The following is a 27,361-nucleotide window of genomic DNA, read 5'->3' on the forward strand; positions in this document are numbered from 1 at the left end:
GTCAGGGCAGGCTTCTTTGTGGAGGAGACTTTTGAGCTGAGAACCAAATAGTGAGGAGCCAGTTTATTTTTCTGGATCAAGATGAATGGGCACAAAGGAGACTAGAGAAATTTGGAGTATTCTGGGCCTATTTTCATTGAATTAGTTTTAGAGTAAAAGATTTTCCATTTTTAAAACGGCATTTCTCATCCAATAATGGGACTCCTAGATTTAGGTGTGTGCTTTGGCTGGCCAAGTTAAATTTCGTAACTCAAATATTCTCCTTAAGATATGGGTTCATTTTAATTTCTCAGGGAGGGTGGCTGTTTGCCAAGTGGACAGCTAAAGCTCTTCTCTTGTTTCTGTCCTTCTGGAGAACAGTATTTCTAAGTTGTATACATTTGGACCTTGTTAAGAATCAGAGCAATTTGAATGAACAGTTGCTATTATATACTGGTTATCTGAAGAACTTTGGAATTGTACAAGTGTTGGGAGTTCAGCTCAGATTCAAAAATCTCCTCAGTGGTGTTCTAAGATTCAAACAATTTGGTTTCCGTCACTCTAGGCTCCTCCACAGCCCCCCGGCACGTTATGACTATTAACTAATTTTTATCTAAATTGATCTCCTTTTAGATGAAACACCAGTGTTGGTTTATCTTTAGAAATAAGAAATTGCAAGTTGTACCGTCACTGAATGTATGAATTTAACAACAAACCATATGGATTATAGAATTCCTACAGTAACAAATACAGTTTGGGAATAAACAGAACAAATCACCTAGCTCACTTCTAAAATTCAACATTCCTTGCCTTTTTTTTTAAAGACAAGTAGGAGGGTGACTTTATTCACCAACTGCTCAAAAACACAGACTGCAGAGAACAGGGAATTGGATTAGCAAACTCGTTGTATCCTATGCAACTCTTTCTTCTTCACTGACTACCCTGGCACAATTTGGCTGGGAGAAAAAACCTGAAACATCAAGGGCAGTCCCCTTACGGCCCTCCCATCCCACTGCACCCCACTCTACCAGCCAGAAGCAGAAGTCGTATGAAGAGGTCTTGAGGAAAACATCCTGTCCTGATTTTTCCTGTTCCAATGGGCTTGCTGAACACATCCTTGACCTGGGACACAGGCAGAGTTCAAACCAAGTCTATGTTGTCAGGCCACTGGTCTTCCTTTTCTGGAAGACCCCTGACTATCCCCTCTCTGCTTAAAGACTGTAGAGGCGACTAGTGTTCTCACGCAAGGTGGCCAAGGTGTGTGAGAGTGACTCTTCTTTGATGCTGGCAATCTCTCGAACTGTATAAAGGGCCAGGCCTGGGTGGGCATACTGGCAAACTCTTTTAGGAACCCCACGAGGGAGGAAGTAGGGAGCGTCAGTTTCCACGATGATTCTCTCCAGCGGGATCTTTTTCAGAGCATTGCGGACCTCCCAGGCGGAAGAGTAAGTCACGACTGCTGTGAAGCCCACAGACATGTTGGGAAAGTATTTCAAAAGTGGCTCGATGACTGGGTAGCTGCCAGTGAAGCAATGCCTATGGATCTTGTAGTCAGAGGGCACAAATGCCTTCATGATGCTCAGCAGATCTTCGTCAGCGTTCCGGCAGTGGATCACCAAGGGCTTCTTCAGAGACACAGCCAGCTTCAGCTGCCTCTCAAATACCTTGTGCTGCTGTGGGATAGGCATGGTGCACTTGTGAGAGTAATCCAAGCCCATTTTTCCAAACACTACAGCCTTGGGGTGCCGTAAGGCTTGCAACAGATTTCTTTCTTGAATGTCATTGTAGTAACATGCAAAATGGGGGTGACAGCCAAAGCCCCCCCAAACTAGATCATCTTTCAACAGCTCCTCCCATAGGCCATTGCTTAGTGTGCGAGGATCACAGAAATCAGAGATGCAGCCCTGAAATTCCTTAGGGAAGGAGTGGCTATAAATTTTTCTGAACTTCCTAAAGGTCCCTTTGAAAGATAACTTGGAAAAGAGCATGTCCAAGTGACAGTGGGTATCAATGAAACCCTCCTGTAAGCTTCGCTTCTGCTGGCTTCTCGGCAGGGAAGCAGATGCATGTCCTCCCCAAGGACGTGATGGTGTCTCCTCTTGGAATGTTTTTTTCTCCTTCACCTTTACTTCCAAACTTCTGGAGAGATGAAATGAATGAGAATTCTGGGACTGACCTTTCTCTGCCACCGTGAGGTCTCTGGAGAGACGAAATGAATGAGAATTCTGGGACTGACCTTTCTCTGCCGCCGTGAGGTCTCTGGAGCAGTTTTGGGAGTGCACTGTAGAGCTGGAGGCATAATCACTAAAGAAGCTCCCGGTGCTCATCCCAGCCTGGGACGTGTTGTTGCTGCTGCGGCCCAAGGAGGGATAGTGAAAAGGCTTGAGAGTGCTGGTCCAGTAGCTGGCATAGTCATAGCAAGGACCAGTGTACAAACGAGGCTGGTATGTGTCACCTACAGTGGTGAAGAGTGAAGACTTTGGATCTCTTGAGAGACTCAGTGAGACTCGCTCCTCCTGAGAGAATGTGACTGTGGAAATCTTATCCACATCAGGCCAGTCACTTCCTGAAGACAGGTGCTCAACCACCACATCCCTTCCGATATGCTGTTGGATTTCTGAAGGAAAGTCACATTTGTCTAGAAATTCTAGGGCTAGAGAGGCTTTTTCAAAAGCGACTGTCCTTCTGGCACCAATTGGCTTCTCACTGGGTTTCTCCTGAGGAACGAGAATCACTCTCCTGTCACCGCTGCTGTTGATCTCTATCACTATCTTTTCCTTCTCCGCTCTGAACTCGGGAGCTGATGCTTTCTTTTTCTGACGAGCAGAGAAGGTGACAAGCCTGGCTGGTCTTTCTCCAGGATTGGGACACTCACTTGTGCTCAGTTTTGCACTAGCGGCAACCTCTTCCCTTCCTTGTGGCATCAACTCTTCCAGGAGGCCATGCATAGCCTTCATGCAGATCACTGAAGAGCACTGGTCTCGCTGTCTATCCATCCTTCTCTGGACCTTGTTTTGTTCCTCAGTCTTATAATTTTGATCCTCATCTTTGGCAGCAAATTCAGAGTTCATGGAGTTATGGGAACTATGTTTGGAATTATCCTCAAAGCTGTAGGCATCCTCTAGAGAAACCATTTCTTCTAGAAGAGGACTGGCAGAGGGCTGGGATGGTGCAGAGAGGATTCCACAGACGAAAGGAACCTTGAGTGGTCCAAATCAGGCAATCTTTGGAGCCCCCCCCAAGCCCACCTAGGCCTGAGGAATGGCTGGAGGGGAGTGGGGAAGTCGGAGGGGGGAAGGGCAGAAGGAGGAGGGGGAAGGAGGCGGGAGGATGGGCGGAAGGAGGAGGGGGGAAGAAGAGGGGAGAAGGAGGAGGGGGAGGGGCAGGAGAAAGGGGAAGGGCTAAGGGGGAGGGGCGTAAGGAGGAGGGGGGAAGGGCATAAGGAGGCGGGGGGAAGGAAGGGGTCCGGAGGAGGGGGGCCGGACAAGGCGGGGAGGAGGGGGGCCGGACGAGGGGGGAGGAGAAGGTTGGGGAGGAGGACGAGGAGGATGAAGAGGACAAGGACAAGTTAAAGAAGGAAGAGGAGGACGAAGAGGATGAGAAGGACAAGGGCTTTCCCCGGCTGGATGAGTCCCAGGAAAACCTTGACTTGAAGACCACAAGGTCCTCCTGTCTGGGCTTTCAGGCGCTTGGGGCCATTGGCCTCTCCCGAACGTGATGCAGAGCTATGAGCTGGCAGGCTGGAGGGGCCACATCAGTGGGCTCCCAGAAGCATCTGCATTTGTTGGGGGACCCTACCTAAGTGCCGCTCCTGTGGTCCTGGACCTTGCGCCGCCCCGAGGGCTTAGGGACCTTTCTTCTTTCTTTCAGCAGTCCATCACAGTTCTCAGTGTTCCAGAGATGTCAAAGTCCTTCCACTGAGTTTGTGATTCCAAAGCGCTTTGGAAAAGTCCCAAGGCTCCAAGATGTACCGAAGGCTCGGTTTGGCGTCCGAGCCCACGGCCGACCTCCGAGAGATTACTAAGCACTTCCGTTTTTGCACAGCTCTTCCAGGATCTCAAAGCTCTTCCGGGGATATCGAAGCACTTCCAGGACTATGAAGCTCTTCCGTCTGGTTTGGAGTACAAAGCCCGTCCGAGATGTCGAAAGCCTTGAAGGGACTGCAAGGTGCCTTGGGGATCACACACATGGTGCCACTGAGCTGGGCTCGTGGCCTGGAGAGCCTGGCTGCCAAGGCTGTGCAGGAGGACAGGGCCGAACTGGACACCGGAGTGGAGGGGGGAGGGTACGGCTCGCCCTACCCACCAGCCCTGCCACCGGAAGCACGCCCTCCAGCGGACCCCCCCCCCCTTCGCCCCCACTCAGGTCAGTGCTCCCCGCCCCCAGCAGCCCCGTCCCGCCGGTGTCATGGAGCCCAGGGCGCTACAGTGTTGCGGCCCATTCAGGCCTCTTCGGAGCTGCCGCCGCCCGCTTTTTGTTCCTTTTTTCCTCCCATTTTCAAAAAACATTAGTTATGGCTTTTAAAAGATAGTTTAAATATATATGCTTTTGAAAACATAATTATAATTGTAGTGTATTTCCATTTTCGGTTGTGTGTTTTTTTCACTCGACGTTTCTGCTCGTCCCAAGTATTTTTCCTTATTGCTGCATAGTTTTCAAAAACATCATACTAATGCCTTCATAATATTCCATGGAGTACGTAGATGGGCCATAATTTACCAAACCCTTCTCTTTTTGTTAACTCTGTAGGTTCCCTCACTCAAATTTTTTTCCATAATAATAAAAAAGTGCTACAAAGAACATCTTTACGGATGTGTTTCTCCATACTTTGGTTTTTTTCTTTGGGCTACACGTCCAGAACTAGAGCTCCTGAGAAGTATAGGAATTTTACAATGGCTCCTCATAGCACCACATTGCCCCAGAAGAATTGTAATAATTTAAAATCCCATCTGTGATGAATAATCCTTCTAGGCCCATTTAATAGGAGAAACAAACAAAACCAGTGCCTCACAGTTATTTTAATTGGCACTTAATCTGATAATTTCTTAAGAGCAAACATTTTCATTTTATTTATTGACCCTCTCGTGAATTTTAAGTTCTTTTTTTCTTTTTTAGGGTCTTTTAAAAAGTAATTTTAGGGGCCAGCCCTAGTGGCCTAGTGGTTAAGTTTGGTGCGCTGTGCTTTGCCAGCCAGGGTTCAGTTCCCTGGTGCGGACATACACCACTTCCCTGTCAGTGGCCATGCGGTGGCTGTGACCCAAATACAAAAAGAGGAAGATTGGCTCAGGACGAATGTTCCTCAGAAAAAAAGAAAAGTAATTTTAAACATTTTTATGAAACAAACTTTTGTCCTGTTTCCTAAATCTTTTTTATTAGTATATTGTTTTCAATTTGTATTTTAGTCTAACTAAGTTATAACTTATTTTTGTAGTCAAATCTTAATGTTTTTCTTTCATGCTTTTCTCAGAAGCCTAGAATGGTTATCCTCCCTTTCAAGGCTTTGGCATGTATATAATTTTTTTCCAGGGTACAAGGTGTTGATTTGTTATATTTAAGCCAATATTCCATCTGGTATTTATTTTGGGTTATAATTTATTTTAGGTAGGATATACATTGATGCTTTTCCAAATTACTACTTTTTTTGCTTATTGATATGTGGCTCCTCTTTCATGTAAGTTCCTATATGTAAGAGAGTGTATTTTCAGATCATCTGTTCTTTTCCACATACTAGTGGGTCTTTATTATTGTGATATTGCACTATTTTAATAAGTGAAGTATTACAGTAATGTATGAAACCTGAGAGAGTTAGGTCTCCTACATTACTTTTAATTTTCATAATTATCTTTAATAGGCTGATCTGTTTATTTTGTCAGGTGGACTTACTTACAATTATTTTTTTCAAGTCTTTCCAACACACCAATGAAACATCCACTTGAAATATGTTATTTTGGTCTGCTTATCCAGAGTATACTTCACCTGTCCTAGTCAATTTCTTCTATATCTTCTAGTAAATATTTTTAGAGTTTTATCTGGGTTGCAGTTTTAGTTAAAATTATTTTAAGTGTTTTATAATTTTGTATTCTATTGTGAACGTACTTTTTCTTCCCACTGTATTTTCAGCTGGTTATTGCTGGTACATAACAATGTTTTTGATTCAGTTGTGGTTATGCTGAAATCTTTTTTTATTAGTTTTTCAGGTTTTGCCTATGCCGTTATTTTATCTGACTATTATGACGCTTTTGTCTTTTTCTTGGTAATATTTTTATTTCATACCTTCTTACATTGTCCAGAACTCCTGAAAACAATATTAAATAATGATGTTTGTAGGGGCATTTCTGTTCTATTTCTGATTGTAGTAGACACACACTTTAATTAAGTATGATACTGGATATTTAGGCTGTTGTTTTAAAGCAGATGCTTTCTAATCTTGTTAGGGAATTACTCTTGTATTTTAAAATGTATATGGTAGGAAATGGTATGAGATTATTATATGTTTGCTCTTATTTTCTAATTTGGAAACATCTTTGCATCTGTGAGGAAAATGCCACTCTTTTTGTAGGTGGCTTATAACTGTTGTGGACTGTTGAATTCTGTTTGCTTGTATTTTAGTTAGGATCTGTGCTCCGTAAATCATAAGTAGTGAAATTGCCCTGGAGCTATAGTTCTCAACCTGGACTTGCACCCTGTAATCACCTGGGAGCCTTACAAACCACTGATGCCTGGTCCCCCTTTGAGAGATTCTGATTTCATTGTGTGTGAGGGTGGGGTGGGGTCCAGGGAATGTGGATGTGGCCCAAGCATTAGGAGTTTTAAAAGCTCTACAGGTGATTCTAATGTGCAGTTAGGGTGATGACTATTGCTCCTGTCGGGGAGGAAGAAATTTTCCTCTACCCTTCTAGGTTCTTCTGGCTGGTCTAAGAATACAGATTAACAGGAGAAAATAAAAATTTAATTTTGTACATACGCCAACCCCATATACGTGAGAGAGTCAGAGACCCCACATACATGAGAGGTTTAAAGACAGAAAGGTAAAATGAGGTATATATGCTGTCTTGAGCCAAGGAATGGGATAGGGGCCTGTGGCTTCAGAGGGGAGGAGAGTAATTCACAGGATGATAAGAGGAGCAGATGTTCAGTAATTAGAGGTTTGCCCTGCTATACAGATAGGTCATAAAAATTTATTTCTTTTAATAACTCTTATTATGGCCCAGGCCCCTAATTTAAATTCTTTAAGGGAGAGGTAGAAGTTTCTCTTGAGCCCACAGTGTTTCAGTTGCCTTTAGCTCAAAATAATCCTCATGCCAATTTGATACATCTTGGGGAGGCCTGTTCTGAACCCATATACTTTATAGTTTACTTCTTTTTTGTGTGTGTGAAGAAGATTGGCCCTGAGCTAACATCTGTTGCTGATCTTCCTCTCTTTTGCTTGAGGAAGATTGTCGCTGAGCTAACATCTGTGCCAATCTTCCGCTTTTATGTGGGATGCTGCCACAGTGTGGCTTGACGAGTGGTGCTAGGTCTGTGCCTGGGATCCAAACCTGCAAACCCCAAGCCAGGGATCCAAACCTGCAAACCCCAAGCCACTGAAGTGGAGCATGCGAACTTAACCACTATGCCACTGGGCCAGCCCCTATAAGTTTACTTTTTTTCTGGGATGCTTGTCAGGTATTGGAATTTACCTCCGTGGCTTTCCGTCTTTTTTGATATCCTGGGGGAGTTATATAATGTGGTAATTTTCTTTTTCTTGAAAGTTTGAAAGACTCTATTAGGAATTCATCCTGGCTAGAGGCTTTGTTCGGCCAATTCTTTGCTAATTTTTTCATTTCTTACTTGGTACTAGTTCATTTATTGTGTTTTGGTAATTCACAATTCTTACAGAAAAATCACTTATTTGTGGTTTTAAAATTTATTTTCATATAAGTTTGTATAATTTATTATAAGATAATTTATATCTTATAATTTATTACATCTCTGTGTTGCGCACTCTCTCATTTGTGATTTTATATTCTTTCTTGATTATCTTTGCTAGAATCTTATTTGTTTTATTAAAAAATTTTTGGATTTATTTGTTGTAGTTGTTTTTTTCTTTCAAATTTATCTATTTGTGCTTTTATCCTTTTTGCTTTTTACTTGTTTTCCTTATGACAAATTTCTGCACTTTCAAAAATTTTTGTTCAACCCATCGCTCACTGATTCAAAACTCTGACTGCATTTCAGAATTACCTGGGGGCTTTTAAAAATTAAAAAAACTAATGCTCCTCTTACCTGCCCCCAAGATTCTGATATAATCTGTTTAGGCCTGAGTCTGTTTTTTTTTTTTTTTTTTTTTAACTTTCCTGATGGGAAGCTAGGCTGAGAATTGCTAAGTTAGCACATTTAACTGAGTTAGTTCTCTTTAAATTCTCTTATGTAATAATCTAAATCCAGAAATTTACCCAAGATTACAGAATTGCCTGTATTTTATAGGTTTGTACATCTTTAAAGTTTATTAGATTCTATACTTATTTTTTTGTATTTTTATTTTCAGCACAATAATTATTAGGAATGACAATGTTTGTGTATAGTTATATAATACATTTCTGGTTGTATTACTTTGTGATCAATGACTATAACTTATATAATTTCTGTATTTTAAATTTATTAGAATTTTTTGTAAATTAGCCTTTGTGGGTGAAGAAAAATAATTTTCCCTTTCCCTTTGTAGGTTCCTGGCTAAGTCTTCCCCCAAGCCCCTGTAATAAAAGGCAGATAAACAGGAGAAAAGCAAACAGAAGTTTAATAACATGTGTACCTCCTGTGTACATGGGAGATACCCAGAAAAACTGAGTAACTCTCTGAAATGGCCCAAGCCACCACCTTAAATACTGTCTCCAGCTAAAGACAAAAGATACTGGGAGTAGGGTACTGGGGTGGCGGGGGCGGTGGGGGGGTGCTGGAGCCAGTTATGGGAAGCTGTCAGGCAAAGCACAGTAAACAAGGGTAAGGTTGTTATCCAGATTTAAGTCCATGCCTTCTCCATTGATAAAAACTTTTACAGATTTAGTCATCCTCCTGTTCCTGGTACAGGGAGGGAGATATCCTTACAAATGGTGATTTCCCTTATAAATGTAAATGTCGCTTACAAAAGGGTAAGTTTTACTTGGATTTTACAGCTTCTCCTGTGTCTGCAGTTTCTTAAAAGTAATCAGCTCAAGATAATTCTTATGCCAAAGAGACATATTTTGGGGTGTCATATTCTGCTGCTCTTCACAGATGAGAAATTTCTATAACTATACCATTGTCATATATATAAAGTAGCCATCCTCTCTATGCTGTACAAAATTTATTATGGTTTATTTCCTTTATTCTAAGAGTCCATAATCATAAGAGAGACCATTGAAAATAACAGTTTTTTTCAGGAAGAATCAACAGCACTGCTTAAAATGCACACAAATTTTTATTGTCTGCTAAAGGGGTTCAGAACAGGCCTCTCCAAGATGTGCCACTTTGGCATGTGGATTATTTTGAGCTGATGCCAATCGAGACCCTCTGGGCTCAAGAGAAACTTGTACCTCTCCTTTAAAGAATTTTAATTGGAGGCCTTGTCCATAATAAGAGTTATTACTAGAAATAAATTTTGTGACCCATCTGTATGTCAGAGCAAACCTCTAATTATTGAACATCTGTTCTTCTTATCATCTTGTGAATTACCCTCCTCCTCTCTCAAGCCCCAGGCCCCTATCCCATTCCTTGGCTCAAGATGGCATATATACCTCATTTTACCTTTCTGTCTTTGAACCTCTCATGTATGTGGGGTATGTACAAAATTAAATTTTTATTTTCTCCTGTTAATCTGTTTTACATCAATTTAATTATTAGACCAGCCAAAAGAAGCTTTGAAGGGTAGAGGAAAATTTTTTCTCACCAACAGTTTTAGTGAGCTGGCCAGGAGACCTCACTGGCTGGGCACTGCTCACCCCAAAGCTGCCCCAGTAGAAAGATCCTGGGGCCTCTGACAAGAGATGGCAAAAGGTGAGAATTCTTATGTCAGACTCCCTGATCTCCACCTGCAGAGTTTGGTGGAAGCAGAGTGGTGTGACTACTTTTTTTCCTTTTCTAAATTTAGATTAGCAGGAGAAAACATTTGTGGAGCTAGTTCCTTGGGCTTAGCAACTCTGGTTATGTGGTATGAGTACTCATCATTTTCCCAGAGATGGTCATTTTTTTTTGTCTCTGGTTCATTCTGTGTTGTGAGAGCTTGGCTTTTTGGCCAGAGAGAATATTCTCTGTGGTCTCTGCCATCTGGAAGGTGCACTTATTGGGGTACACCTGGTAGCCAGTTGAATAGACTGGGGTACCGAGAATCTCTTTGTACCAGCCGTGCCAGCTCTCCTCTGAGGAGAGAGGGGTCCTAGTACATAAGGGGCCTTTGTTATCTCAACCTTCATTGCTTTCAACAAAGGACTTTACTTCCTTAGACTATCTTTGAGAGTCTAAGCCTGGAAAGTTACCTCTGAATCTTTCTACAAAAAGGTTCATTGGTTTGAGTTGCTATTGAGATTAATATAAGATCCTACTTGTCAATTGACAGATGATGGATCCTTTGAATTGGCTATATTTAAAAGAAAGAAAAAAATTTTTAGAGAGCTCTCTTGATAAACAACTGTCTTGCTGGTATAATGGCTAGCCTTATGGACTCCCTTAATAAGATGGAAGAACAGAAATTAGACTTGGAAAAAATACCAAAGTCCACTCAGACTCCTTCCTATTTGCCTTCAGACATTTGCAGATATTGTAAAAAATCAGGACGCTGGAAGTACAATTGCTTTGCACTTAAGGAAAAAAAGAAAAAAAGAGAGAGAGGAACTGTTTGGAAATTGGGTAAATAAAAAAGTCTTAAATGTCTAAGAACTACAATCCTGGAAGCTATAAATAGCTAAAAAAAATTGCAAAATCTTACTAGGCTTGTTTTCTGTCCTAAAAACTTTGCTTGGTAACCATTGGGTTGGGGGCTTCAAAATATAGTTGAACAGAAATGTGGGTTGCACTCCATTTGCAGCTAGATATGGCTGGACAGAAAACGTAGGTTAAGCTCCATTTGCAGGTAGGGTCCTGCCAAACTGCTACCAGCCCTCAGGGAAATTATAACTTAAAATTATCATAGTAATTATGAGAAACATTACAATTAGATAAGATCATTTAAGAAGTGAACTTAAGAGTTCCCAAATCAAACAAACGGAATGGGATACCTATTTTAATGGGTATGCAGAAGGCTTCACAAGGTTTCAAAATTCAAAAATAGCTTCATTGAAAGATCTGTTTCAAAAAGCAGAAATAAGGTGGGAAGCCACTGGTCTGACTGAATGCGTGACCATACAAAGTTTTCTTGGACTTTGGTCTGCTTTTGCTAGCAGAGTGTAAAAGATTTTTCTTTACCTTTTTAAAGTAATCTACCTAGAAAGAAAAGATGTTGAATTTTATTCAAATAATTTCTGTGCTTCGTGTTATCTCCATCATCAGGTCTTTGATTACTTAAGTAAACCTGGTCTTCTCAATATTAAGAGCTAAGTGTTGCTCAGTTTCTATATTTGCCTTTGATATCTTTCATTGTCACTTTGGCTAAATGGATAATTAAGTGTTATTTCATAATGATCTGTGATCCTATTTAGTCAAATGTTCAAATGTTTTTACATTTTGACGACTTCCTAAAATCAAATTCTAAAATGGAATCTTTTTGACCTAAAACTAACTTTGAAATTTCCCAGAGGGTCACTAGAAAATCTTAAAGGATTTGACTCTCACCTTGTAAAAAAAAAAAAAGTTAAGCAAATTAGGCTTATTTGATATGTTAAATCACATAGGAAGTATTGTCAAATAGGGAGTGATGCTAAACATTATTATTTTATATTTGTGTGGATATGTGTTATAAATGTTCTAAAAATTGTATAAAATTCCTAAAATTCTGATATGTCCTGATATAATGTTGTTAGTCATAGTTCCAGTTATTATCTTAAAATGTTATGTCACAGAAATAAGCAAATTTCTTTGTCAGTTGCATTGTAATGAACTCTAATCAGATCTTTAACCATTGCCATTTTTAAGTCTTTTATCATTTACAGTTACTGTTTTTTTTATTGAGTTAATGATAGGTTATAATCTTGTGAAATTTCAGTTGTACGTTAATGTTTGTCATTCGTGTTGTAGGTGCACCACTTCACCCTTTGTGCCCACCCCCCACCCCACCTTTCCCCTGGTAGCCACTAATCTGTTCTCTTTGTCCATATTTTAAATTCCTCATATGAGTGGAGTCATACAGAGATTATCCTTCTCTAACTGGCTTATTTCACTTAACATAATTCCCTCAAGGTCCATCCACGTTATTGCAAATGGAATGATTTTGTTCTGTTTTGCAGCTGAGTAGTATTCCATTGTATATATATACCACATCTTCTTTATCCATTCATCCCTTGATGGGCACTTGGGTTGCTTCCATGTCTTGGCTATTGTAAATAATGCTGCAGTGGACATTGGGGTGCATAGGACTTTTGGAATTGCTGACTTCAAGCTCTTTGGATAGATACCCAGTAGTGGAATACCCATACTATCGTATGGTAGTTCTATTTTTAATTTTTTGAGGAATCTCCATACTGTTTTCCATAGTGGCTGCACCAGTTTGCATTCCCACCAGCAGTGTATGAGGGTTCCTTTTTCTCCACAATCTCTCCAACATTTGTTACTATTAGATTTAGATATTTTTGTCATTCTAATGGGTGTAAGGTGATATCTTAGTGTAGTTTTGATTTGCATTTCCCTGATGATCAGCGATGATGAGCATCTTTTCATGTGCCTATTGGCCATCCGTATATCTTCTTTGGAGAAATGTCTGTTCATGTCTTCAGCCCATTTTTTGATCAGGTTGTTTGATTTTTTTGTTGTTGAGTTGTGAGAGTTCTTTATATCTTACGGATATGAGGCCTTTGCCAGATATGTGACTTGCAAATATTTTTTCCCAGTTAGTGGGTTGTTTTTTTGTTTCAATCCTGTTTTCATTTGCCTTGAAGAAGCTCTTTAGTCTGATGAAGTCCCGTTTGTTTATTCTTTCCGTTGTTTCCCTTCTCTGAGAAGACATGGTGTCTGAAAAGATCCTTTTAATACTGATGTCAAAGAGTGTACTGCCTGCGTTTTCTTCTAGAAGCCTTATGGTTTCAGGTCTCACCTTTAGGTCTTTGATCCACTTTGAGTTTATTTTGGTGAATGGTGAAAAAGAATGGTCAATTTTTATTCTTTTACATGTGGCTTTCCAGTTTTTCCCAGCACCATTTGTTGAAGAGACTTTCTTTTCTCCATTGTATGCCCTCAGCTCCTTTGTCGAAGATAAGCTGTCCATAGATGTGTGGTTTTATTTCTGGGCTTTCAATTCTGTTCCATTGATCTGTGCACCTGTTTTTGTACCAGTGCCATGCTGTTTTGATTACTGTAGCTTTGTAGTATGTTTTGAAGTTAGGGATTGTGATGCCTCCCGTTTTGTTCTTTTTTCTCAGGATTGCTCTAACAATTCGGGGTCTTTTGTTGCCCCATATAAATTTTAGGATTCTTTGTTCTAATTCTGTAAAGAATGTCATTGGGATTCTGATTGGGATAGCATTGAATCTGTAGATTGCTTTAGGTAGAACGGACATTTTAACTGTGTTTATTCTTCCAATCCATGTACATGGAATATCTTTCCATCTCCTTATGTCATCATCCAATTCTCTCAGAAAGGCCTGTAATTTTCATTATATAGGTCCTTCGCTTCCTTAGTTAAATTTACCCCAAGGTATTTTATTCTTTTTGTTGCGATTGTGAATGGTATTGTGTTCTTGAGTTCTTTTTCTGTTAGTTCGTTATTAGAATATAGAAATGGTACTGATTTATGCAAATTGATTTTATACCCTGCAACTTTGCTGTAGTTGTTGATTACTTCTAAGAGTTTTCCAATGGATTCTTTGGGGTTTTCTATATATAAGATCATGTCGTCTGCAAACAGCGAGAGTTTCACTTCTTCCCTCCCTATTTGGATTCCTTTTATTCCTTTTTCTTGCCTGATTGCTCTGGCCAGGACCTCCAGTACTATGTTAAATAAGAGTGGTGATAGAGGGCATCCTTGTCTCGTTCCTGTTTTCAGGGGGATGGCGTTCAGTTTTTGCCCATTGAGTATGATGTTGGCTGTGGGTTTGTCATATATGGCCTTTATTATGTTGAGGTAGTTCCCTTCTATGCCCATTTTGTTCAGAGTTTTTATCATAAATGGCTGTTGGATCTTGTCAAATGCTTTCTCTGCATCTATTGAGATGATCATGTGGTTTTTATTCCTCAGTTTGTGGATGTGGTGGGATTATAGTTTACTCCAATCATTAACCAGTGTTTTTCTTTTGTTTCTATAGAAATTCTTCTTATTAAATACTTGATTGCTTGCACTGTAGGCCTAACTGTGGGAGCCCACCTGCATCGCCACCTCCTGAAATGAGATAGAGCTGTTTAACTGAACTGACCTGTTCTCAGAACTAAGAGATTGGTTCATTGAGATGGAGCAATCTACCAATCCAGCTTCTGGAATGTGAAACTTATCAGGAAGTTCAGAACAGTCTTCCCCAAGATGTGCCACTTTGGCATGTGGATTATTTTGAGCTGAAGGCAATCGAGACTCTGTAGGCTCAAGAGAAACTTTTACCACCTCCTTAAAGAATTTAAGTTGGAGGCCTTCCCCATAATGAGTTATCACCAGAAGTAAATTTTGTGACCTTCTGTATCGCAGGGCAAACCTCTAAGTACTGAGCATCTGCTCTTCTTATCATCCTCTGAATCACTCTTCTCCTTTCTGAAACCCTGGGCCCTTCTCCTATTCCTTGGCTCAAGATGGCAAATATGCCTCATTTTACCTTTCTGTCTTTGAACCTCTCATCATGTATATGGGGTTCCTGTTTGTGCAAAATTAAATTTTCTTTTCTCCTGTTAATCTGTCACATGTCAATTTAATTATTAGACCAGCTAAAGGAACCTTTGAAGGGTAGAGGAAATTTTTTTTCTCAACACTACTACTACCCAACCTATAGTAGCATGCATTTGTTCTTACTATTATGTTCCCTTTTCTTCTTTAGTACCTCACAATTTAAGTCTGAGCCTTTTTCATCAAATAGAACCTGAACATTTTAAGCTTAGACTTGTGATGCTGATCTCTTTTTAAAATGTTGAGCCTTATTGAACATTACTGGTGTTTCATTTCTCTTTCCTAACAGCTTCTCTAGAAATTCAGCTGTAAGTTTTTGACACTAAGATGTTTGGTTCCTGAGTAATAGTCTTTATGATTCATGCGTTGGTCACACCAAACTCACCATCTTTAAAAATTCTGGTTTATTCTGAGAGATTAGGCTTTTGCTTTTCCCTTAGGGTTGCATTGCCTAGCCTGCAATAGACAATTTTCTACACATAATTATTTTTTGTGTCAATGCTACATCAGACAGTAATCATTTTGAAAACATTTTAAGTGAAAATTAGGAATCCAAATTCATGTTAAAATCCACCTATTTGGGATATGCAATGCAAAGCAGATAACTCAATTGACATGAAAATAGGATTAAATCCCTCCCCATAAGGCTAAATTTACACCTTACATCAAGTTACTCCTGACTGCTTTGGGTTTCTTTTGGCTTTAATTGCAAGAAGATCCTGATTTGAGAAATACTAACATTTAAAATTTTTCCTTTATAATGAGGAAATATCACATATCTATTATTTAAAACTAATTGACTTCATATTTTATATCCTCTAGGCTAGGATAAAAATCCAGATGCCTCGGGGATCTGACAGGTAACCTCATATGATACAGTAGGGCTTGCGGAGGCCTGTGGGGAACTGAAGATCACATGTCCTGCCAAATGACATTTACGTTCCATTTTCAAGAAAATTACAGACAATTATACCCTCTAGGACCTTGTTTATCTAGGCTATGCTTGACATCATAAATTATGATGAAACCTTGAATCATAATTATGTTTCCATAAATTTTCATTTTTAGCAATTTTTATTTTAGTTCCTTCTCTCTGGCTTTTCTGGTACATCACGTTACGTTGCAATTAGGTCTTTTATCTTTGTGAGATCACTTTATTTGGTGTCTCTTCCCTCGCTTTCTACTTTGCTGCATTTTACAATTTCCTCTCCCTCTTCCTTTTCTATCTTTCCATCTCGACCACTCTGACTTGTGAGCTTTCATGCTGGAGTTTGGCAACCCTGTATTCTCAGGTGACCAAAACATGAAATATCAGTCTGTCCCTCTTCTAGAAATATTGAAGCCCAACCTAAAATAATATCTTTCTTTGTCTCTTTATGTCCATCTAACATCCTTTATTCTCTTTTAATGCATCATTTGATTGATAAATATTTAATGATTACATACATGACAGTGTTGTCAACTGATATTCCAGTTTGGTCATTCACAAGTTTATACCAATAGCATTTAATACATAGAGGTAGGTGAGAGCTATGAAAATTTTCTCCATACTTCCCGACCCAATTACGAAGAAAAAACATGTTTCAGATTGAATACTATTGTAGGAGTGGGAAACTTTTCCCTTCTAGATTCTTTGGCTCATCTAAATGACGTAAGACAGATTGACAGGAGAAAAACACACTTTGTACGTACGGGAGCCCCATAAAAATATGAGACACCCTGGCAGTCAGGTAATTGAGGTTTATATACCATCCAGAGCTAAGGAGAAGTGGGTAGGCGTCTGGGGCTTCAAAGGGGAGGAAGACAATTCATAGGAAGATGAGAAGAGCAAATGTTTGGTAAACAAATGTTTGTCATGCCATGTAGATAAGTCTTTCTGATATAAAAAGTTTTCTCTGGTAATAGCTCTCTTCCTGGCAAAGGCCTCCTATCTAAATTCTTTTAGGCAGTGAAGGGGAAGGTAAAAAGTTCTTCCTGAGTCTGCTGGGCTCTGATTGTTTTCAGCTCAAAATAATCCACGTGCCAAAGTGGCACATTCTGAGGTGGCGTATTCAGCCCTCCCCACGCTACCTTTACTGAAAGCTCGATGACACTCCAGCTCTCTTGTCTTTTTAGGTGTTCCAACAATATCTTTCTTCCCCCCTACTTTTTAAATTGAGGTATAATTCATATAACATAAAATTCACCATTTTAGTGTGTCCAACACAATTCAGTGTCCCACATCTTTTTTTGACTGAGGTAAAATTTACATCACATAAAATTAACCATTAGCCATTTTAAAGTGTGCAATTCAGTGGCATCTAGTACATTCACAATGTTGCATAACCATCACCTCTATCTAGTTTGAAGACATTTTCATCACTTCAGAAGGAAACCCTGTACCTATCTGACAGCATTTTACTGGAAATGTTCACTCAACACAAATATGACAACATTCTAGTAGTAGGTTTAGCTAACTTTCTAACTGGGATCAGGCCAGGTGATTTCACCAGAAATTCGAGCAGCTGAACATAGGACCATTTTGGAATGAAGCCAAAGGTGCCATTGTGAAGGGTGTAGATCTCTGGGCTTACTAGATTCTTAGAACCTGTTCTGGTAAAGAAAATGCCTGGTCAGTATCTGTTAACTGATCGATTCATGTTGAATACAATAATTTCATTAACTAAAACGCATTTCTAACATCCTTTATGGTAATTAACAAAGCTGCTTATGTTGATCAGAGATAAATTACTGAAGCATTTTTCCAGCTACTTCTGAAGTGTAGGCTTCTGATAGAAATTTGCTAAACACTCCCAGAGTGTGTATTCCTAATTAGGATAACTGACCACTCCTAGAGGGTAGGTTACACCTAAGAGACTCACTCATATATATTATATTGTCCATGTTGAATTACCCTGGTATTACATCATATGTACAATTAACTCTTGCAACTTTAATTATAAAAATTGATCAAAAATGAGAGCAAAGGGAATATTAAAATGGAGCTCTAAAGGAATCCGTGCCCCTGGTCAAGCTTGAAATGGTAGCCTGAATCTGCTGTTCCCTCAATTACCATGTCTTTCTCATTGTGTGAGCAGGTCGCCGTGTTGAGAGTAATTCCGATGGTTAAAGATATGTATTATTCATACGACATGGTACCTAAGCCTAAGGAAGCTCTTTCAGCTGGTCTTCAATTGAAGAGGTAGTCAGTCTTCTGCTTCAACGTGGTAGAAAAATGGACTATGTTGAACTTACTGAGAGGCACAGTTTTCTAAAGGGGTTAAGGAATTTTCAAGGGTATTTTTTACTATCTCTGATTTTTACTGTAACTACTTTAGAATCCACCTCTCCTATTAACGTCCACTTCCCCCCTCCCCCAAAACACACAGTGAGACTAGGTCTAGCATTGAGTTAGGCTTTTTGAGGGTCCTGAAGAAGTGTATGGTGGAGTCTCCAGTGCATTGGAAGAATTTCAGATCTGCCTGTTTGAATTGCCTCAAGGCAAGCAATCAGCAGGACTAGAAGTCAGGATAATTTTATTCTAGAACCAAGGTAGCTTTGTGTTGTTTCTAATGGGGAAAAAATGGCAAAACTTATATTCATCTTGTGGGAAAGAATGTTTTGTCTTCTGTAACACATACATATAGAATCCCACTGTGAAATTCCAAAGACAGATGCTAGTTCGATTTAAGGTAGAGCTGAATGATGGATTTATTGCTTGAATATCATTTTCTCATTCTAACCAGATGGTGATGAAAATATAAAATAATCTTTATATACTGTAATCTAGATCATATATCCATTCTCATAGCTGATGTGGGGATGTCTTCTTGCAAAAATCTTCCCAACTTTTTTCTTTACATTAACAAAAAATATATAGGCAGTAGCTTTATTTTAAGTTTGCTGATTTTTTTTCATTTCTTTGTTTCTAATTATGATTCCAACAGGTATTATCTTTTGATGCCTATTTAGAAGATGAAGTGCCTGAAAAAAGTCAAGAAAACTATAGAATAAGACGCTATAAAATCTACTTCTACCTTGAAGATGACACAATTCAAGTAAATGAACCAGGGGTGAGAAATAGTGGACTGCCTCAAGGTATCTTTTTAAACAGAGTTATGATTCTTTCACTTCTAGCTCCTGTCTTTATCTACTGTCTTTCTCTAGCTTTCTAAAAGACCCCATGCTACTGCTTAGGTATCTCACTTGGTGGTGGTGGTCAATATAAACATACTATTAGCTTGTAATTATTGATGGTGACTTATCAGCTTTCTACATGCCAATACCTCAACATTGGCCATTCCTGTCACTCTTCTATGGTGTTCTACATATGTATTAATCATACAACATGGTACCTAAGCTTAAGGAAGCTGTTTCAACTGGTATCCTTTCAGGTGCTGCTCTAGTATGAGCAAACTCCCCTGTGTCTTTGACTTTTTTCTTCAAACTCTTTGGTCTTTTGCTATGACCACATCACTTCCTTCACAACACCCTCAGGGGAAGACAGAAAACTGTTCTTCACTGCCACTTCCAGATTGGTATTCTCTCTTCTTTCTTGAATTCACTGCCATTTGCTTCAGCCACCCTCTTCTCATCCTCATACCTGTTAACTACAGACTTTAACGGTACTTCAACAGAGGATCATTGTGTCTTCACCTCACGTATGCCAGTCATCTTTATCCATACTCCACTTTAGCCAGACAAGAATTAACTCTGATGTGACCACCAGGGAAGCTAATCCTAGGTTGCATTATTAGAAATATGGCAGAGATCAAGGGAGGTGACTGATTTCTCCTGTTTTTGTATGAGTCTTTGACTTGGGACAATGCTGAGTTCTGGATGCCTTCAGGGGACAGCAATCAGGATGGTGAAAGGACTGAAAATTTGTCATGTGTAAGGCAGAATGGTGAAAAGGGATATTTGTCTGTAAAGGGAAGGCTCAGGTGAGCCTGATAAATGTCTTTAGGAATCTAAAGGACTGTCATGTGGAGGAGGCATGACCTAATTTTCTGTATCCTCAAGGACAGGACCTAGGGGGGGTCAGAATTCAGGTCAGTAAGAAGAATGATTTTCTAGCAGAGAGCTGCTGGAAAGTTGTAGTGGATGGCTCTGGATGAGCATGGGGGTCAGGGTCAGGTATAGGGGTGAAAGTAAGAGGAGTCATATATTTGTTTGGTCATTGGTATAGATGGATGGCCCTGGAGGCATGTCTTAGTAGAGGTGTGGAGGGGAGTCATGTATTTGTTTGCTGGTTGGTGTAGATGACCTTCCAAGGCCCCTTTGATCCATGAGGAGCTGTGATTCTTAGGTACGTTGTTGTCTCTTTGTCTTTTGGAGTATTGCCATCTCTAATATTTCAGGCTCTGAAATTGCCTTCTCTGACTGCAGTCTCGACGCCTTTTACTTTCCCTGTTTGTTCACACCCACCATCCTTGTTCTTCATTCTCCTAGCAAAACATATCCTGAATCTGTCCATGTCTTTCTATCCCCTTTGCTACCATCCTAACCCAAGCTACCCTCGTTTCTTTAGTAGAGGAATGGAATAGCTGCCTAATAGGTCTCTGCTCCTCCTACAATCTCTTCTCTACACAGCAGCCAGAGTGTCGGGTGGGTATTACCTTGATGCAGTGTTGACCTCCAAGAAGCATGCATGCAGGCTTTCCCAGAGGCCATAGAACAGAAGTCTCATGAACCATATTAAAATGCATAAATCACACAATGCATTAAAACAATTTAAAACACACAGTGGGAAGCAAGGGGAAAGCGATGGGATAGGTTCACACACATAGGACATGGTATGAGTGGGTAGAAGGACCACTTGCCTGAATCCTGGGACGGGGAATGACCCTGTCTCTCTCTGCTGAAAGAATAGCAGCCTTTCCTGCTAATAGTGTGGTTTGGCGACCAGAGTTGAAGTTCAGGCAAGGAGGACCACAGACAGAAGGGATTTCAGGCTAGTGGAACACACTTACTCTGTTGGAGAGTGCAGGGACAAGTGGGCCTGGCCACAGCTGTAGCTTGCCAGTAAGCCTGCTGAATAGTCATGGGTTTGTTTGTGTTTCTTGGGCAAAGGACACATGGGGCCAGAATGGGTGTCACCAATGAATGAGTGGCCGAATCAAGGCCTCATGAATATTGAGTACTCATGAATATTTACTGCCTCTTGTATATTTAGTGTATCATGAATATTTAGAGCCCAGGTGTCTCATGGATATTTAATAGCTACTGAAAATTAGTCATCTCTTGGTCTTTCCATCTCTTTCTTTCTATGTTTAACATACGTGCTCTACTTACTATTTACTTATTGTTATTTAACACACATCTTATGATTTTCTGGCTATGTGGAATGGACTTTTTTGCTTACTAACTACTTATCTTGGCCCAATGCTGCTATATTAGTAATACCACAGTGGGGTTCTAGGGGGATAAACAGGGATTTTGGGACCATGGGCCTCTGAGAGTAAGGTTGTGATGAGTCAGTATGCAAAGGACTTCCTTCAGTGCTCGTGGGATTGAGGTTTTTCTTAGAGCATGGCTTCATTGTGTCTGGATGATGAATTTGGAGCCAGTCAGCATTGCCAAGAAGTGTTTGTTGAATGCTGACTCTGTGCCAGGCATTGTGCTGGGTTTTGGGAAAATAGACAAAATGAATAAGACACGTTATACTCCTATCTGATGGAGCTTATAGGCAGGCAGATTGGAGAGTAAAGGGAGCAAGGTGACCATCCAAGAGCTTGCAATCGTTCAGGCTGGGAATGCTGAGTGTCCAAACCAGGACAATGATGGTAGGAAGATTTTAGAGGCATTTGGTTGGCAGAGTTGATAGGCCTTGACCAGCGATTAAATATAGAGAGTGAGGAAGGGGAATATCTAATGATCAGGTGCCTACTTTATCATTATCTCATTTAATCCCCCAACAGTCATCTAAAGTAGGTCATCGTCAGCTTTTATAGAAAAGGAAACCGGCTTAGAGAGGTAATTTGCTCCATCTGAATCTTAACCGGTTGTCTCAGAGCTCACTCTGTGGTTGAGAGGATGGTGATACCTTATTAAAATCCAAGAACACGGAGCAGGGAGCAGCAGCATTGCGGTTGGAACTGGAGTATGTTTGTTTGGGTCATGAGGCCTTTGAAGGTGGGTTGGGACATCTGTATGGTGATACTCACCAGGCAGGTGGAACCTTGGGGTGTGTTTTCAGGAAAAAAGTCAAGACTAGAGATGTGGATTGGGAATCATGGCTGCCAAGATCATGAACAGAATCAGGCTTATTATACCATGTTGGAAGACAGCCGTTGTTGAGGTGGTAGAAAGAGGAAGAAAATTCGATTTAGTGTCTGTACTTGGTTTTACTAGTGGAGGGAGAAGGTAAGGATTGGTATGAAGACACAATATGAGCTATCCTCATTATTCTTTGTGCTCTGACACACTATCCACTCCATGGTCTTTTTGTTTGGAGGACTTATGGCTTAATGGTAAATCTTTCAGGAAATATAGAAATGCCTTGATATTTTGAAAAAGGTTTTCACAGATTTTTAAGGTTGGAAGTGTGACATTTTATTTTGTAAAGGGACAAGAGATCTTTAGACTCTTTAGGATCATTTTAAACATATAAGGCAGTTTTTAAAGATTGACAAGAATGGATGAGAAAATGTTTGGACAGTTACTTCAGAAGAGAAAGAAAATTTACAACTTTTAATTTCTATGAACATCTGTTTTACCTAAATGTGTTTGTTTAGATAAGTGACAGTATTACTTTAGCAAGAAATAGTTTCTTATAAGTTTTCAGTTAAGTGCTTTACTCTGATATTCCCTAACTAAACTTTGCTTATTTTTTTTACTTTCCCCACAGGACACCAAATTTACACAAATGGTGGACTGGAGGTCATAGGACACCCCAAACCTGCATTAGTGATTTGCATTGTCCTTATTATTATTACTTTTTAAGTGAAAGCTGATATTCCTGTAGCTCACTGGCCCCTCTCCAGTGAATCTTAGTTTTATTAAACTATCCAAGAAGAAAAATGAAACGCAGCAGCTATGAGGATCTTGGAAAGGCTTACATTAAGACTTTTCAATTCTCTCAGCCTCTTGGTTTCAAATCTCACATAGACAGATTCCAGAGGCAAATTGAAGAAAGTCATAATGATTTACTTGAAAATAATTTTTATGTAGGTAGGAGTGAACGTTATTCATAAAGACTTGGGGAAAAAAACCTGAGTAAAAGACAATTTTAAAAAAAAATCTCTTGAAAATTTCAGAATTTCTGATTGGCTCACTCTGATCAGGACATTTCCCTGAGCGAACACACAGCTCACGTGATATGGCCAGAATACACGATAATCACAATCTGTAATGAGACTGAATTTGTGAGCAGAGTGGAAATAGCTGTGGGCTATAGCAAGTCCTGTGGAAGACAAACACGAATAACCACTCTATCATCAAGCTTTGTTTAGCAAGAAACCAGTGTCTCTTGAAGTATTTAATATGATGATTCTTGTTAAGGAAGGTGTGTTTGAACAGAGGATACTTTGGAAAATCATTAAATGCCTTCTTCAAGCTTTCCTAAACTAAATGATTGGGAAAAAGAAAACAAACTTAACGAGCCAGTGGCTCAGATCTTGGTGGGACAGGGTAGGTGTCTCTTTCAGTTGTGTCTTGAGTGGCTTGGGACTACTTTTCATGTACCTGTGGGCCCTGGGAAGGGGCTGGGGGTTACATTTAGGTGCTGCGCACTGATGCTGTTCCTGTCACTTCCGCAGGGTTTTGATATTTTCCAGATGAACTGGAAGGTCAGATGCACCTGTTTGTTTCCTGGAGCTGCCCATTCAGAAATTAGCGCACCTGGATGAATTAGCCTCCCTTTTAGTTGCCTCTCCTATCATGTAACTTATTTTTAGAGAAGTGAGAGTTTGGAATAAGCCAGAAACAAAAGAGGCATCCCAAAGCTTGATGCCAAAATAGGCATTTAGTTACATACAGCTTCTAATCATAACAACGTATTTTTAAAGTTCACAAATCCTTGTTGGCAGAGAGATATATGTGTGCTATAAGTCAAGTCACTGTCGTACTTCAAGGCTTGCTTTCATTTCTTGCCAGAACATCACTCTCTTTTTGGTTAGATGTGTTATATTTATAGAATTGGTTACTGTTCTGTGGGAATGTAGTTAAAATAACGTTACACCAAGCCAAGAATGTCAGAGGTTAATCCCAGTAGTTTTACCTTCAATTGTCGAACAGAATAATTGTTTGTTAAATACTACCAAGCCAGACTAATCTATGCTAAAGAAAGGATGACAGTTAGAAACATGCCATGATTTTCTATAAGGTCTATACCAGTTGTTCTCAATTGAGAGTGATCATCAGAATTTCCTGGCCCCCTCAAAGAATTTCTTTTCTTTTGAAAAATTGTGTATTTGTTTGCTTATCTGTTTATTATCTGTCTCTTCCCCTAGGATACATACTCCATGATTTTAGGATCCTTGAAAGTTTTTTTTTTTTAAACAATTTCTGATTCTGTAGTCCTGGGGTCAAGAACTGGCTTCCACTTGGTTCTTAGTGCATCCTTCATTAGGAACACTGATCTCCCCTAGTGATTTGTTTTGGCCCCTCAACAGGTAGTATTTTTTATGTATATTTTTTATATTCTAAGATAATCTACCTTAAGCAAGCAAATGTAATCACGAAATAGAGGTCATTTATATGTCATTCATTCATATTGGGCATATACTATATCTAAGTACTGTGCCCCATAAAGTAGAGGAGTGGTGGTAGTATGATTGCCAGTTAAAATACAAAATGCCCAGTTAAATTCGAATTTAAGATAAGTAATGAAGTTTTTAGTATAACTATGACCCAAATAGTTCATGGGACGTACTTATACTAAAAATTATTCATTGTTTATCTGGAATTCAAATTTAACTAGGCATCCTATATTTCAATTTGCTAAATTTGGCAACCCCAAAGGGTGGACCTTTGTGGGGGGCAGTTGTCATTGAATAGGGCAGAGTAGAATTTAAGAGTGGAGGTAAGTCACTGGTCCATGAAGATAGGTGCTTGGTCCATGTGGCTGCTCAATAAATATTTGTTGAAGGAAGGAAGGAAGGCAGGGAGGAAAAAGGGAAAGGAAAAATGATGGACAATGTTCATAACACAATGCCGGGATCATAAGTGGTACCAGGTACTTTTGGGGATCAGAGGAGGAAAAGCCAATAGCCACTAGAGAAGAAGGCATTTGAGTAGTGCCTCAAAAGCTTCTCCAGATAAAGATGGAAGAGGAAGACACATTAGTCAAAAGGAACAGCATGAGATACAGAGGTGGGGTAGTGGGGGGGTGAGGAGTGGGAGGTATTTGGGAGCAGATCATAGAATGTGTAAGAAGAACTAGGCAAGAAGGCAGTAATGCACGAGGACATTAGAGCACCTGACATGCTATCGTTTGGGGCTCATTCAAAGGCCAGGGGGAGATGCATGCGATTGTTGTTATGATGATCAGAGATGTGGAATTTTTAATTCGTTTGCTACAAGACAGAGGTCAGGCTATCTATATAAAAAAGTTATGAAACAAAAACTCTAAAAGTGACATTTTATAAAAATAAAAATGGAATAGTCACTTTAGTGAAGGGATAATAGTGAACACAAAAGGGGGGAAAGAAAGATACTATTTCTCGTCTGATGACAGTGAAGGGTCTTAGTATTTTTAGGATACAAACTTAGTAAACATGGTGACAAGTGGCAATTCCAGTTGTATATTCATTTACCTAAGAAGTACCTACCTCTAGACTTGGATGTACTCTAGGTCTAAACGTTACTAAAATGAAGTAAACGTACTTAAAATCAAGATACAGAAAGGAGGTTGAAGTCTTAATTCTGAAAGGTGAATTCCTAAAAACTAAATTTAGTGGTTTGAACAAAGATCTAAAGCCAGTCCCAACGGAATGAAATGAAAAAGCATTAAACATACATGGATATATCATCATTTTGATCTAAACCACAGGGAAATGTTAGAAAGTTAAAGCTTGCAGAGTACAATCAGATAGCAGGGCCTTTAAAAAGGAAGAGAGACGTAGAATATGAAGATAAGGAAGAGCTTAAAGGCAAGCAGTGATGATGGACATTTGCCCAAATTGTCTTTACGAGGCAGTTAGGACAATAAACATGTAAAAATTTAAAAGGTAGATATGGTGCTTTTGTTGTTTTTCCATTTTGTAGCATTATTTTTATTTACGTACCTTAATGATCTCGGGTTCCAAAGACATAGCATCCTGCCCATTTCTTTGATATTCCACAACAAATTCCTGCTGGTGGAGTTTCTGCATTTATCATGGAAGACTATAAACACACAATTACCAATAAATAGAAATTTCAATCCCCAAAGGACACAGTTGAGAGATCCCACGAATATACTATTGAAAGCTGTCGTGTGCTACCATACATTTCAAATAGCCCACATTAGTTTTCTGATTAACATGGAATTGGGACTTTGGATTTCTTGATATTAATATTTTCTTGTTTGGTGTTAGATCTGCCTTCTGTTTCCAACCCATGGATGGTTGGGAATCATTTTTTTTGTTACCTCTAAGAAAACCCCAGGGCCTTTCCTGAGTACCACTTAGTGAGAGAAGTGTGGGAGCTAAGATAAGGAAGAGTTTGAGGGTGTAGGGTATGCAGGCTCCTAAGGGAGGGTGGTAGGTAATACAGTGGTGCTGGCCCTCGAGGGGGGATTGCTGCAACTGGCAAGTGGGCCGTCTCTAGAAATTTGCCTTTAGAGAAGAGGGAAGTTGTTCTTTTGGAAGAGCAGCTCTATCATCTCTCTCTCTCCTTTTCATGATGCTGGCAGCCCTTCTCCCCATTTCTATTCTGTGTTGCCATAACACTCCTTACTCTCCTTCGCTTAAGTAATTTGTGTCTGCAGTACCGTGAGATATACCTTAGTAGTGCAAACTGTGGAAAGTAATGGTATTTACTTAGAGCTTGAAAACCCAGGTTCAAGATCTTTTCTGCCATTTGTTAGGGTGTGACCTTGGGCACATCAATTAACCACTCTGAGCTTTAGTTTTCTCATCCATAAACTGAATATTTATATTTTATGCGTTAGCTGCCTCATGGGATTATTGAAGATTAAATGAGAAAATGTATATGAAAGCATATCCTAGGGCTATAACGATGATTGTGATTATTATTATTATTTAAAAACTCAGTGGGTCAGTCAGTTCTTCCCACCTGGAAAAATATAGGATTCCTATTCGAAGTCTTACTGAACAGAAATCAGCGCTGACTTGCTTACTGGAATTTTTATACTGAAGTACAAATGCAAGATAGATGGAATTTCTAAAGAAGCTCCTGGCTGTTGAATAAATCTTATATATTTTAAAAACTGTCACAATATAAGTACTTTTAAAGAGATATATAATGGTTTCTGAAAATACCTGAAATGCTCAT

The 27,361-nt window shown here is 39.7% G+C and overlaps 1 protein-coding gene and 1 pseudogene across 7 annotated transcripts in view; one reads left to right on the forward strand and one right to left on the reverse strand.

Annotated features, from left to right (window-relative positions):
* The window catches only part of EFHC2 (EF-hand domain containing 2), a 254,737-nt gene that overhangs the window by 42,410 nt on the left and 184,966 nt on the right, over positions 1–27,361 (forward strand). For all 7 annotated transcript variants that reach the window (XM_070502623.1, XM_070502619.1, XM_070502622.1 and 4 more), the window contains exon 3: positions 18,871–19,021. In XM_070502623.1, coding sequence (XP_070358724.1) covers positions 18,871–19,021 — 151 coding nt within the window. The remainder of the gene's footprint in view (positions 1–18,870; positions 19,022–27,361) is intronic.
* LOC139042762 (putative deoxyribonuclease TATDN2 pseudogene) lies at positions 1,191–3,734 on the reverse strand (annotated as a pseudogene).

The sequence above is a fragment of the Equus asinus genome, chromosome X (genome assembly GCF_041296235.1).
Source record: "Equus asinus isolate D_3611 breed Donkey chromosome X, EquAss-T2T_v2, whole genome shotgun sequence".
Lineage (NCBI taxonomy): Eukaryota > Metazoa > Chordata > Mammalia > Perissodactyla > Equidae > Equus > Equus asinus.